At 39.2% G+C, this 14,517-nt stretch overlaps 2 protein-coding genes, 1 long non-coding RNA gene and 1 pseudogene across 4 annotated transcripts in view; 1 reads left to right on the top strand and 3 right to left on the bottom strand.

Annotated features, from left to right (window-relative positions):
- Positions 1-966, bottom strand: part of LOC131770598 (uncharacterized) — a 1,301-nt gene extending 335 nt beyond the window's left edge. The window contains exons 1-3 of the mRNA XM_066164617.1: positions 666-966; positions 236-392; positions 1-6 (exon numbers count right to left, since the gene is read on the bottom strand). The exon at positions 1-6 is cut by the window's left edge and continues 170 nt beyond it. Coding sequence (XP_066020714.1) covers positions 1-6; positions 236-392; positions 666-821 — 319 coding nt within the window. The 5' untranslated portion in view covers positions 822-966. The remainder of the gene's footprint in view (positions 7-235; positions 393-665) is intronic.
- Positions 1-11,710, top strand: part of LOC136279391 (uncharacterized) — a 29,564-nt gene extending 17,854 nt beyond the window's left edge. Inside the window, exon 4 of one of the 2 annotated variants that reach the window (XR_010716823.1) lies at positions 10,476-11,710. This is a non-coding gene — a long non-coding RNA (uncharacterized lncRNA). Of the gene's footprint in view, positions 1-2,979; positions 6,324-10,475 lie in introns of those variants that run through there. The other variant, XR_010716824.1, reaches the window with a different exon arrangement.
- LOC136280019 (piggyBac transposable element-derived protein 4-like) lies at positions 927-1,713 on the bottom strand (annotated as a pseudogene).
- LOC131770043 (uncharacterized) lies at positions 6,940-8,406 on the bottom strand. Its single transcript, XM_066164615.1, is given in 2 exon segments — positions 6,940-7,675; positions 7,677-8,406. Coding segments are annotated over 2 exon segments (1,254 nt in total). The 5' UTR covers positions 8,195-8,406.
- Positions 11,711-14,517: the final 2,807 nt, after the last annotated feature.

The raw sequence follows: 14,517 nt of genomic DNA, 5'->3' as shown, positions 1-14,517 counted from the left end.
ACTGATCTAGAATTTAAATACAAAGTGTGCATGAGCGTTTAGTTTAATTACTCTCTTGTTTAGCTCTAAACTACTTTTCCAATTACTAAAGAACGACAAAAACCCTACTCGATCAAGCATAGCTTGGATTAATTTCACTTTGAAAAGAAACATAAAGTTTAAAACGGGTTTAACTTCTGTGTTGTTTGTTCGTAATATTATGAATGGCGTAGAAGAATATTTCATAAACTTTTACCTTTGTTGAACAGCTCCTTACAAAAGTTATTGTATGACGTGGGAGCTCGTATGCAGGGGATGCTTTTTACGCTTTTTGCTGACGGTGCGGTATCTTGATCACTCGAAGTCGAACTTGCCGCTGCTTTTCTCTTCTTTCGTTCGCTTCCAATCCAATTCTAAATATTCAATCAAAAATAAAGAACTAATAGTAAATCGAATCGGTTTTTATTGAATTCAAAAGTGTATAACTAATTTATTTAATAGTAAAAACGCTTGGAAGATGTCACTACGGTGCGTGACATTCGCGGCAACCACCAGTAAAAGGGTCCGAAACACACGCCTTACCAGCGAGATGACAGAAAAGGATCCAAGCAACATTCCATATTTACGCTACTATCTAACATAAATATATGGAATCTATAAAAGCATTTTAACCAATAAAGTCTTACCTTTACAGTTTCCTTAGTCACTTTGGCTTCTGCACTGGCCTGTTCAATGAGATCGTTGTGGGCTTGACCCTTTCCAGTCATGCCTTGGTCAAAATACCGAGACAAAATGGATCTTTGAACATCAGTTAACAGATTATTTTTCCTTGATGAAGCCATGATTAAACGATTGGTACAATACTTAAGTCACGATTGACTATGATCTAGATTAGCTATGGTCACGATCAAACGCTGGATAGAGGATATGCGATCTCTTGAGAAAGATCAGCTCTTGTTGACATGGTAACAGAACGACCGAAATGAAATCTGGGAATGTTTGACAACGAGAATGCTAAGAATGTATTTTGAAGTGGGCTGAGCCCAGCAAGGGAAATTTCTTTCTCCGGGGTGAGCCCATTTCCTCCGAGTGAACCGGGTGAACCATAACAGGTACCGCCACCATTTGATTGCCTTTCGTGATGTATCATAGTATTGCCTCATTTGATTACTGTGATCGACTCTCCCCATGCACTGGTTGTAGAGCTCTACCACGAATATTTATACAGGATAGCCCTACAGTGCAAGAGTACTGTTATCAAAAAAACAACAAATTAAAAATAAGCTAAAAATGACTTCGTCACTTATGGTAATATAACTAGCGCGAACCTACCTAAACTACACACTATACCGAAAAAATCATCTACAGACTTCCTAAATAATAACCTAACTTAGAGAGGGAGCTTCGATATACGTTCCATCCTTTTGCTTTCTTCTCACGGTTTCGGCTCCCCTTGCATCGCATTGAGTACCTATAAAAGACACGGCTTTCTTGTCCTTCCACACAGATGTAACAATGTTTCCTCACCGACGAAAGACAGTTTCGCCAGTGTTGTTCCGCAAAGGTACAGTTTGTCGGAAAGCAATCTTCAGCCAGTCGAACAGAAGTGAAAAAGTTATCACAAAAGATGTGATAATTTTTCCCCATCAGATCGCTCACTAGGTCGGAAACATCACGATTTCCGAGACCGTGTTTGGGCTGGCCGCCACTTTTTTTGCCCGTGTAAACTTGCATGGTGCTAACGAAACCATTTGTCGCATCGCTACGAACCCATACTTTACTTCCCCGTTTCACAGGCTTCATGTGCTTGTATTGTTTGAAGCCGTCTTCCCTCGTACTTGGCCATTCATCTATTGAAATGAACTTCGATGGCTGATATTCTTCGTGGATTCTGCTGTCAAGTCTATCCAACAAAGAACGCACCTTGAATAGCTTAACATAACCAGGGTCATCTTGCGTGTATAGACGATTGTTCAAACTGAGATACTGTCGAATCTTGTCGAAGCGATTCCTTGGTTTGACTTTTTGGACGGTTGGAACACTAACAAAATTGTCTTTAGACCAGTACACTCTTGTTTCCGGTAATGACTTGATTCCAAACAAATCATTCAACGCAAAAAAAGCAGGCATTTCTTCACATGTTGTTGCACAACTCCTCGGCTCTGGTTTCGTTTGAATGCAGTGTCCTTCTCTTAGCCTCTGGCTCAAAAACATTCCTCGGAGGCACGGGGTGTCGCTCTCTTCCGCCTTCGCGGCCGCTAGGGAATCGTATCCTCATCCGCCTGTTTTGCCGTTGGTGCTTGGTTGCCGGACTCTTGGGAGGTCAAGTCTGACCTGCACATCAGGTCACAAACACTACCTGCCTGGATTTTTTTTATCGAGGTGGACTCTTCTAAACTGTCTTTAACTGTCTAGAACCCAACTGCCAACTTTTAGCATCGGGATCACACTTTGCCTGGTCTCTACCCTTCGACCTGTTCAGCATGGGTCTGAACTACCAATCCACTTCTTCTAGCCGTGAGCAATCTCCTGGTGCATACAACTTACAAACTGACTTGTATACTCATAACCTGGGAACAAATTTCTTGCATAGTTAGTTGTATTTTTTTTGAACATTGAAATGTGCCCGCCCCCAGTGTGGTCTCCAGATTGCTCATAATTGTGTGAACCTTAGACACCCGGTTGCCGACGAATGCTTTATAAGTGGAACTTATCTGGCAAATCCAATACAAGACTGTGGTGGAGTCACTCCAGAAGATTATCTCCTCTATCTTTGCGGTCATTTCGTTCACCAGTGTTTCAGCTAATCGCACAGCTATTAGAGCTCCCATGAGCTCCAGCCGGCAAATAGACAGTAACTTTAAAGGGGAAACACGGCCTTTTCCGCAATAAGACTACACTCTACTGTGTCATCTGTAAACGCACGTCTCAGGTACGCACACGCACCATAGGCATCCTGGCTGGCGTCACAAAATACATGAAGTTCTGTTTCTCGGATAGGTTTCAGTTCTTGGAATTCTCACTTCGTCAAGCTTCTCTGTTTCCCTGTGCCATTCACGCCACTTTTGAAGATCAGCTTCTTTCAACTCATCATCCCACCCGTACTTCATACGATTCAGACTCTGCAGGATGATCTTACTTTTGATAGTGAATGGAAGGAGGAGTCCTCGTGGATCCCAAACAGAGAATGCTTGGTTCAAGATCTTCCTCTTTGTCGTACCCGGATCACCCTTCAGTCCGGCAAACCGGAGCATATCCTCTTGGGCCCAGGAAAATCACCCCACTTCGTTGGTTCACAGGAATATTCTTCCAGATCGAACTGATTTGTTCACATGCTAAACTTCATTTGTAATGCAAAATTAGGAGCTATTGAAGCCACCAAATCGGTTCCAAACTTGGTGCAAAAACAGCCCAAATACTGCTGAATAGTCCTCAATGTGACGCCATTTTTAAAACCCAAGAAAAATTTCGGGGAAACGCCGTGTTTTTATTCGACAGTAAGCCGTAATTTCTAGCCCCTTCGTCCTCCATCTTGAATCCCAAAATGCTTTACTTGACCTATGTAACCGTGCTTTAAGAAATTGTGCAATGGTGTCACACAATCTCCGAAAATTTGCAAGTAAAATGAGCGACGGATTTAGTCAATGTTGCTCGCGTTTTAAGGATGCAATCAGATTCACTCAACCGGAATTAAGATATGAGGCGAGGAAAAAAGAGAAAAGAGTGCTTTTTACTTTGGAAATTCCTTATCCTCTTTTAAGCGAATGGCATAAAATTGTTCAAGAACGAAACGTTCTGTCGCGTAGCACTTCGGTTATGATTTGTCAAGCGGATGTGAAGAGATACAGGCAAATTCTCCTTCTACAAGTGCAGCAGAAAACTCACCTACGGCAAAAAGGTTCAGCTACACAGATTTGGTGGAAAAGTGCTCATTCGGGCAATGCTTTGCCTTTAGCGATGATGAAAATATACGAGTTGGAATTGAAGAAGGCTTGTTAAATATTGCTTATAAAATTTCATTTGATTACAAAAAACTAAGGGCAGGGCAAGAAAAAAATTGGAATATCGAGTCCGAAAGTTTCATGTTATGGAGTGTCCAATAAAACCTGTTCATGAACTCTATCAAGAAATTGAAAACATACAAAATGAACTACAAGATTGGAAAAAGGCCTATGAAGATTTAGAGTTGGAGAAGGAAAGAATCTATGAGGAAATGGTGCTGGCAGTGAACCAAAAGGAAAATGAAACCCAAGTTTTGCAGAAAACAAACAAAGAGCTTGAAGATTATATTGCATCATTGGAAAATTCAATGGGAATTAGTTCATACCAGGGAAAACCTCTTTCAACTGTGATAAATAAGTTCAAGACCTTGAAAACTTTTATTTACTACTCTGTTTGCAGAATAGAAAATGAAGGTAAAATAAAATTTGAATTTCACGTCATTCTTGCACCATCACCATTGATTTTGATTTTGATTTTATCAGTGATGGGGTCAAAGTCACTGTTTTGCTTCAGGAAATCAGAGATATGTATTTTAAACAAAGTTTCAACGGAAGTTACTTTAGCCCCTTCAAACTGAGCATTTAGTGGTTCAATTTTTCACATTTTGTTCAGGTCATCACGGCATTGTTTGACCAAGTAGGACCTTGGTAGACTATCAGTGATCATGGAAATTTCGTGGTAAAATGAATCCCCCACACAAAATTTGTCTAAAAAGAAAAGGACTTTTCAACATTCTCTTTTTCTTGTGCAGACAAGGTACTATACTTTCTTTCTCCTTCTGCTTGAGTGGCTGAATCTTGACAGATGGGTTTACTTGTGATGTTGTGAACCACATCACTGTCTGATTCTTTGACAGTTAACCCTAATAGTTCAACACGAAAGGAAGAGCAGACCGTTATGTCTGCAAAAAGAAACATAACTCTTGGCATTGTCAATGGAACCGAGAGTTACAATATTTACAGGGCAAGGAGTTGAAAAGAACAATGATGTAGCTCGTGCAATAATTCTGAGAAAGTCCAACAAGTGGGATTCTGCAGGAGATGTTCTGCGACAAGAGCAACGTCAGTGGGAGCTTAAAGAACACGAGCGGGAAGTACGCAATTACATGAAGCGCAAGTACAGCTACTGGGATGTTGAAATTAAAGAAAACCGAAAAAAGGCACGCGTAAATTTAAGTCAAGATCCTCTTTAGCAATCTATTGAAGCTCAAAATGAACATCCCCTCCCTGAATCCATTACCACTGACACTAGCTGTTCTTATATGACAGTGAAGCAATTGAAAGACGAATTAAAGAAGGGAAATGCTAAAGGATTCAGCAACAAAAACAAGGCTGAACTAATCAAACAACTGGAGGAAATTTGTCAATGAGAAAACACGAAATATTTAGTATTCTGGGAGCATGAAATGGCTTTAGTTACTTTAAGAGGGACTCCCTTACACATTCAAAATTATATAAACAAACTCACATGAAAAGCAAAGAGTGCAGTGAAAACACATAAACTCAACAAATTATAATTAACTTTGTAAATAAAAGAAAATTCATTACTGTGGATTAATCCTTGGGTCAATAGACAGGGGCCATCTATATTTTGTACATTCAACTCACTTATTGGTCATATTCTTAGTAGCTTTTGCATTCAAGCGGAACCCCTTACTTTCCCTAAAGCCATTACAGTTAATTTCATTTTCAGTGCTATCATAATATCTATGATTGAATAGTTACAGGTTGGCGACTGAAATCGATTGATAGTTTCTCAATTAACATTCTCTGATCTTCTTGAATTTGCCCATTTACAATATAATATGTTTTTGGTGATTTTGCTAAAAACAATCTAATTTCCCCCCTTACCCCCAATCATTACAATCAATTACCCTGTCCCAGTTTTCCGGTAAATCACATTTGTTAAAATCATCCTTATTCTTACAAAGTATACCCCTTCTCCCTTCCCTTCTTTCCTTCACCATAAAACAATAAACGAAAACAATCACGATCGAAGTCCAAAATGGCATTAGACCTAGATTTACTTCTTAATTTAAAGAGGACTGATAATCTCAGGTTATCAACGTGTCGAGTTAGCCTCTCTTTGTCAACAATTGGCTTGTCATAAGTTCTGTAATAAATAATGAAAATGGAAACATTGTAAGAGGGGTTGTCTATGAACAATTTATACTGAAAGTACTGCTGAGGCAGAAGAAAAAGAAAAGCAGCAATCACTGCGTGTATTATTGGTGAAAAAAAACTAGTTAAGTATAAACCTTTCTATGTATCAGCTTATTACTTACTTGTAATGGTAATATAAGTACCGTTTGAAAAAATGACACAACAATAAATACCTGATAAGATCGGTAGTCAAGTTCTCTTAATCTTCCCAACTATTATAAAACCCGTTGTACCCTTTCCATTTCACCAAATATTTAACCTGAAAATTTTAACTATAAAACTTTAGTATGTAAGAAAATTAATGAAATATATTACCAGGGCAAATTGTGAACTCACCGTTCCATGTGATGTCCTCCTCGAGATTAGCCTTTCCACGGCAGAATAATCAGAAGAGACATAAGCTTTTCTTTTTCTACATTTTTTTTTATCCCAAAGAGGGTCCGCAGAAGAAATATTGTGCATTTGAAGAAATATACCGCGGCTATTCTTGCTCGAATACCTTACGCAGCTCGCCATAATTTGCTGTATGTAATCTGATGCAAGAACGCGTGCGTAGTAAGAATTTTTTTTTGGATACACGAGCCCCCGTTTCAAACCGCTGACTGTCAGAATTCTGGCCATGCTCTTCTGAGACGATCAGGTTTCTTGAGGTTAATGACAAATCTGTGTGGTAAGTACCAAGTCACTTTACTATCGCACTGTACTTCCTCTTCACTCAGTTTCTTCACATAGCCTTTCTCAATGTTATCCTGGATTGACTTTGCATCTCTCTCTCTCTCTGACCTCGGGGCAGCTCTCAAACTTCTTCTCTAAGGATTGCAGCCTCTTCTTTGCCATTTCGTAATTTTTGGGTAGAGATGGTTCCCCTTCTCTCCAAAGTAGGCCTGACATACGCATCTTCACTCGCATTCTTAAAGGTTGTCTTTTCCATTAGTGACTGTGCTCGCTTGTCCTTAATTGAACGGGTTGGATATGCTAGCTTCACCACAGCAAACGTTTCTATCTCTGACTGAGCCACGACCAGCTGCTTCAGCTCCTCATCTTCAACTGAACTTCTTTCATACACCTTGAACCCATTGTACGGAGATGGTACTCTTCGCTCACCAGGTAACCAGTTAGTCACCGCCCATCCAAGTAGGGTCTCAACTGCATAAGGTACTCTGTCAACTTCCGGTTGACCAGAGGGTTTCACAATTTGCTTTGGTAGAATCAAGTCAGAGTTGTTAGTTCCAATTATGAGTTGCACTGTACCTGTGTCGGTGTCACGTAAGTCCAAGTTCTTCAGGTGCTGATACTCTTGCTTGATTATTGACCACTTCAACTTCTGATTCGGACCATTTAGGTTAGGAATTTTTTTCACATCTTGCAAGGAGTACTGGGCTTCCTCTCTTCCGACTCGTGCGACACGACATCTCTTGATGTGCTGGGAAGTAAACACCTTCCGCACATTTACTCCTTGAATTTCGAGATCTACATCTTTGCCTTGAAGTCCTGGTGAGAGCGCTAAACCTTTATCTATAAGTGTTGTGTCAGCCTAAGTCGCGCAAGGCCATCACTTGTTATTTTCCTTTTTCTCCGAAGACAACTATAGGAAGTACTTCAACCAAGGCACGACCACCAGCTTCACAACCTACGTACGCTGATTGGCGATACCCCTCGTGCTCCTTAGCCTGACGTGGTGACGAGTCTTCACCTTCCAAGGAGACTTGTGCTGGATCTCTCTCAACATCTGGCACTCGTTCTGATTCACGTTTCGCTTTTTCCCGTTTAATAAATTTTAAGTCGACTTCATGTACGAGGGTATGATGACGCTTGTCACAGTTCTCAACTTTGCATCTATTCCTTCTATGGCATTTACTCAAACGATGACCAGGTAATAGACAACATAAACATAGTTTGTGTTCCTCAACAACTTTCACCTTTTCGTTAGTCAACATTCCCTCAAAACTTTTGCACTCCTGCAAAATGTGATTAGTGGACTGGTGAATTGGGCACCTCTTTGTTCCATAGTTGGTGCGTAAAGATTCTCCTGTGGCTCCTACAAACAGCATCCACCGCTGCTTGGACTCGCTGATTTTTGTCTCTTTTTCCAGCCAATTGGCAAATGTATCCCAGGTTGACAACTTTGGTTTTCCTTCGACAAACTCGGCCCATCTACCGCAAAGGCGTGCAGGAAGTTTAGCAACAGTTGCTTCAGGGACTTGCGAGTTAAGCTCATGAAGGAAGTCGTGCTCCTTGAAAATGCCTATAAGCCCAGAAACTATTTCTTGATACTGTCTGATCTACGTACTATTTTCTTTCACTATGGTCGGAAATTGATCTATGCGCTTCTTTCCAGATGACAAAACTGTGTCTACACGGCCAAAACACTCCTGAAGCGCAGCCCGTGCCTCCTCGTATTTGTCTTAACCTGGCATGAATTTCGCTAGACATGATTTTGCACCTCCATCTACACAATCTAGCAGAAATTTAAGCTTCTCTGTTGCATCGTAAACTTCCCTTTTATCTACCTCAACATTAAACGCTGCTTTGAATTTTGAGTACTCTAATGGATTTCCATTAAATTTCTGCACATTTGGTGTAACGATTTTCACAAAGGCTGGCAGCATTTTCTCAAACTACTGGTCTGTCTTCGACGTCTGCACGTTAGGGTTTCCCGTGGCAGAGGTTTTCAACTCAGCTTGATCTTTAGCAATAGATGATTCACATGTGTCCTTTTTACAGGGTTGACTAGAAACCTCTGTTACGACTTCCGGTATAATGGATTTAATTTCAGGTTTTTCAACAACAGTGTTTTCAGTAATTCCAGGTCTAAGCGCGAGACCCGATCGTTCACACCATCTAAAGGTAATTCATTCAACTCTTCATCAATATCGCCTTTATTCGACATGCCTTGTTCTAGGGCGATGGCATCTTCGAACTCGTATTCCAATCTTGATTCTTCAGCTTTCTTTTGGAGTTGCAAAAGCTTTGCACGCTGCTGTTGTTCGGCTCGCAGACATTCGATCTCAGTAGCGAACGATTGCTCGGCTATTTTTAGTTCAAGGGCTAACTTCTCGGCTTGTAATTTCTTTCTTAAAACGGAACGTGTACTTGAAGTAGTAGATTGGCGTAAACAGTCGTGGTGTTTTGTCTTCTGCTCTTTTCGAGGCATTCATCCTAGTGCGACTTGAAGGAATCTTCACAATTTTAAACCGCACGGCTCGGTGATAATATTACATGCAGTTACATGAACACGGGTGACTTACATCTTGACTCGGCGATTGTTCGCTTGATTTCGCTCAACATCCGGCTCGACTTGTGTTTTATCTCACACATGAGCACGTGGCCCATGGCAACGAGCCGACCTGTCAATTCACATAGCAACACACAAAAAATAAATAAATAAATAAACGGACAGGAAGCGGGAGGGACAAACTTAGTTCGGTTTTTAAAACCTTTATAACGCGGTTGTAGACACGCAGACAAAAGCGCCATATTGGCCAGTATGCGAAGGTTTCGCGGAAGAAAATAGATTCTTTCGGTAAAAACGTCGTCTTATCTTAAAGGAAAATGTTCTAGGCTTTCCAACAGAGCTCTTTTACAAACAGGGAGACAAGAAACTAGTTTACCTAAGAATCTTGCGCGTGAAGTTCGAAAAAAACGCGCGATTTTAGTATGCTGTAAGTATCGTTTACTATTTTCGTAAGGCTTTCCAAATGTTCTCGCTACCTAACAAAAAAGGAAATAATTACTCTTTCTGAATTAGATTAGTCTTTGGGACCTCCTTGTTTAATTGTCGCCTTTTAGCAGCAGCAACAGAACTGTAATGCAGTATTTCCAAAAGGCACATTGATGGCAACCACAAACTAATCCAGCCATACAAAATTATCATTCGTGGTGGGTTTAGATGGTTTTTCAAGAATGATAGTATTCCTTTAGGCATCAACCAATAACAGGGCTTTAACTGTAATGCAGTATTTCCAGTCAGCTGTTGAGCTCTACAATTTACCATCAAGAGTTCGCAGTGATCTTGGAATGGAAAACATAGAAGTTGCTCGCTTCATGCTGCAAGAAAGAGGTTTAAATAGAGGCAGCCACATCACTGGAAAATCTGTTCATAACTAGAGAATAGAGCATCTCTGGTGTGATGTCAACTGGGTTATTGTGAGTCGCTTTTCAAACATTTTCCTCTTTCTTGAGCACCGTGGAATTTTAGATCCAACAGATGAGGTGCATCTGTTTTGTATTCATCTAGTCTACATTCCACTGATTAATAATGCAATTAACTAATTTATCGGTCAGTGGAATAATCATCCTGTAAGCACATAATGCAATTTCTCTCCCAATCAGCTCTGGATACAAGGAATGCTACATTTCAGAAATTCTGGGTATAAGGCTGTGACAGATGTGACTGCCAGCGAGGCTGTTAATTTATTCAATCATTATGGGATTGATGAAGAAGGGCCTGTACCTGACATGCAGAGTGACTATGCAGTTTCAGTACCTGACACAATTACTACTCTGACACATAACCAAGAATTGTCACTGCAAGAAGCTGGAGATGCAGCCTTCCAAACAGGTGATCATGATGGAATCATAGCCTACCAAGTGGTATTGCAGATTGCTTCTTTTTATTTAAACTGCTATTCATGATTTACTGTATTAACTTCATGAACTTGGAATGAACTCTTAATACAGTTAGTATAAATTGGTTACTGTTATACATGTCAGTATGCCAAGAATAAAATTACTGATGACAATGTAAATGGGAAACAGTAACAATAATCAGTTATAATCTCAAATCTAACAGCCTTACTAATACAAAGGGGTGTAAAACTTTGAATGTACTAGATGCTTCATAGTATTAACGCTTTAAGCCTGAGATCTAGCCTTGATTTGCAATCACTCAAAACAATAACAAATGAGGTAAAGCTGTGGCTACATTGCATGCATAATGGCTATTGCAGAGAAGTTTATACCCTTGTAAATTAGCTCTTGTAAGCTCTTTTATGTTAGTGTTGAGTTTGGCATGCTGTTAACGAAACAGTTATTACGCTGAGTAACTTGAAACTGGAACTTTGAACGTGGAACATTTCCTGAGTAACCCAAACGGATTTGAAAATTTTATTGTTTTATATGAAGAGTCCACTGGCATATTTTCCCTGGCCACTACTTAGGAAATTAACAGAGATTTTGTATTAATTTGAGCAGTAGAAATTTCTAGCAATAAAGGAGCAAAACATTCCCATAAACATTTGTAAAGTCATGGATGATTGTACCAAGTACAAAGATTTTTTTCCTTAAAACCTCAAGTTACGCCCTCCCCTATTCAATCTATCAGTGATTATGATTCTATGTGTTTTTTTTTATGTCCTATGAAAAATTATGAATAAAAATGGTTTGTGGGCCCAAGAATAACACAACTGTTAACTGAAAGTAAGATAAGGATGGATCATCCTTTCATGTCTATATCTTGCCAAAACCAATTTTGCCATAAGCAATACTCTCATCCAAGAATTCTTCCGATATCAGCCCAACGAAAACCGGCGTCATTGTGCAGAGTTTGCAACTGTTGTTGTAAGATCTGTAGCATTGGTTTGCCGACTAAACCGTTCCTAGCCACGGTTGAAAGACGATCGTTTAGGGACGATGGTGCAGTAAACGTAGACCGTTCCGAGTCCTCGAAAATTCTGTCAAAGTCCCTTGAAAGTTCGTTCATGAGAAAAACAAGTTCGTTTAGATCAGATATCACCTCAACTTCATTTGGGAAGGCTTCTTCTATTCTTAGAGTCAAAGTGACAAGAGTTCTTTCGTTTTCTTGAAAACAGCGACTAAAAAATTCAGCCGAGTCGTAGGACGCAGTGTTCCTTTGCCTTTCTGCACTTTCCAGTAGCCTACCCAAAGACGTAAAAAATCCTTCGATGTTGGGCAGCCAAATCCGTACACCTTGCATAGTGCTTCTCAAACTTCACTGATCGTCTGCCTTTATTTCCCGCCATTTTGAAAGTGTTAGTTTCCGGGGCTTCTTGTTTAATCTGACTTCCGGTCATTTCTATTTCCGCTTCCTCATCTTTTAGTTTTATCGAACATCTTTTAGTTATATAAGGTCACGCATGAATGAGTCAGGAAAGCAATGTATGCTGCATAACATCGCTGTATGACATCCAAAATCGATGTATTCCGGATGAAATTGATTTATTTTATTTTAAGACTTGTATTATAACGCATAACAATAATGTAATTGAACAAAACATTAATGTATCCATGTTCGATATTTTGTCCGTAAAATAACCTCATAGCTATCAGCATCAAATCTGACTATTTATGGGGAATCAGGTGAAACTAAAGAACAAGTAGAGAGTATTAGGTAACAAGTAAAGGGTTTCTGGTTTCTGTTCAAATGAGAGATTTTCGATTTCTTTTTATTCCTAGCAATTTTTATTCAAAAATACAAGAAACAACATAGGCACAGGCTAATCCATTTTAATTAATTATACAAATTCTATAATAAAAGACAATTTTATTTTTTCAATAATAACTTGCCTTAAGGTTTTCATACTGTCCTACATGCTGTTAAATATCATTGAAAATACAAAAGGAAAATGTCAATTTGGTGAATTAGAATCATTTTATCTTATAACTACCTAAAATGACTTGATTTTCGTATTTCAGACAATGGCTTGCCTTGTCAACAATTCTTCTAATCAAACACAATTATCATGAAAATAGAGACTGCTCCTTGCCAAGAAATTCCACCCGTACTCATGCAGAGTATTGCATGACAAACTTCAGTAAATCTGGTCGACATGTCCAAGTCTAAAATGAATTTCAAGTCAAATTCACTTAAAACTGGTTTGATTTGTATTGGAAAAAATCCACAACAAAAGAAAATGCAAATCGGACTAGTATAAAATTTATTTACTTGAAATTCATTTAAAACATAACAATGTTAATGATTTCAAGCTTACTTCACATACATAAGCTGCCCCTCTGGCTGGTAGTATTTTCTGAGTGATCCAAGCTCCTACTAGCAGACGAACAAGACTACAAAGCATGAAAATATACGTATGGAATGACTCCACGGCTGCACAAGACTAACAAGGAATGTAAGAAGGTTTTTCATATATCAAAAAATAAATGAAATGAGCGAAATTTGCTTTAAATGCAAGCTGCACCTCTAGCCCATAGTATTTTCTTAGCCTGCTAAGTTCCTACTAGCTAGAGGTACAAGACTAAATAAAAAAATGTAGATGTATTCATGAAAAAAGTGATTTCAAGGATTGTAAGACTAATTTGGAGTGCCGAAATGTGGAGCAAACCACAGTAAGAATTGGGCAAAATCGACTAAATATGCAAGCTGTACTTCTAGCCGGTAGTATTGTCCGAGCCTATTAATATCCTACCAGCTAGAGGTACAAGACCAAAAAATAAATAAATAAATAAATGTATTCTTGGAAAAAGCGATTCCAAGGAGTTTAAGACTAATTTGGATTTCAGAAAAGTAAGCGTGGAGCCAAGCGTAGCAAAAATTGGGCAGAGTACGCAAAATAAATAATCTGTACCTCTAGCCGGTAGTATTGTCTGAGCCCAACCAGATAGAGGTACAAGACCAAATAGAATAAATAAATAAATGTACATGTTTTCTTGAAAAAAGTAATTCCTAGGAGATTAAGATTGATTTGGAGTGCAGAAAAGTAAAGTGTAAAGAAAACCGTAGCAAAAATTGGGCAAAGGAGACTAAATATGCAAGCTGTACCTCTAAGCCTCTTTAGATCCTACCAGCTAGAGGTACAAGACCAAATAAGATAAATAAATGTACAGGTATTTTTGAAAAAAGTGATTCCAAGGAGTTTAAGACCAATCCGGAGTGCCGAAAGTAAATTGTGAAGCAAACCGTAGTAAAAATTGGCCAAAGTCGACTAAATATGCAAGCTGCACCTCTCGCCGGTAGTATTTTCTAAGCCTCCTGAGATCCTACCGGCTAGAGGTACAAGACAATAGAAATTTCATCTTGAGATCTTTTTGAATCAGTTGCAGAATAAAAACGCCATTAAGTTGGCGATACTATTTACAAGTTTTGCTTACCTTTGCAAGCGTTGGTCCTAGCGGCTACAGTGTTAAGCTAAAACTCTGCTCAACAAGAAACTTTATAAGATCGACGAGGGTGAAGGAAACAGCCATAAAAAATTAAGCGAAATTTCCTTGATTTAACCTGTACATCGCTCAAGAAGTGTCATTTCAGAACTCTCGTTTAAAATTGTGATATTTGTAATTATACGCAGAAGAGCTCGAAATGGTTCTTTGTTTCATCAAAGGGCTGTTCAGAACTGTTTTGAGCCGTTTTCACTTGTATGTATGTATTTACGAAGGTTTTTTGCAGTTCAAGGCTGAA

The sequence above is a fragment of the Pocillopora verrucosa genome, chromosome 3, assembly GCF_036669915.1.
Source record: "Pocillopora verrucosa isolate sample1 chromosome 3, ASM3666991v2, whole genome shotgun sequence".
In the NCBI taxonomy this organism is placed as follows: Eukaryota; Metazoa; Cnidaria; class Anthozoa; order Scleractinia; family Pocilloporidae; genus Pocillopora; species Pocillopora verrucosa.
Note: the sequence above shows the minus strand (reverse complement) of the source record. Positions and strands in the feature narration are given on the sequence as shown.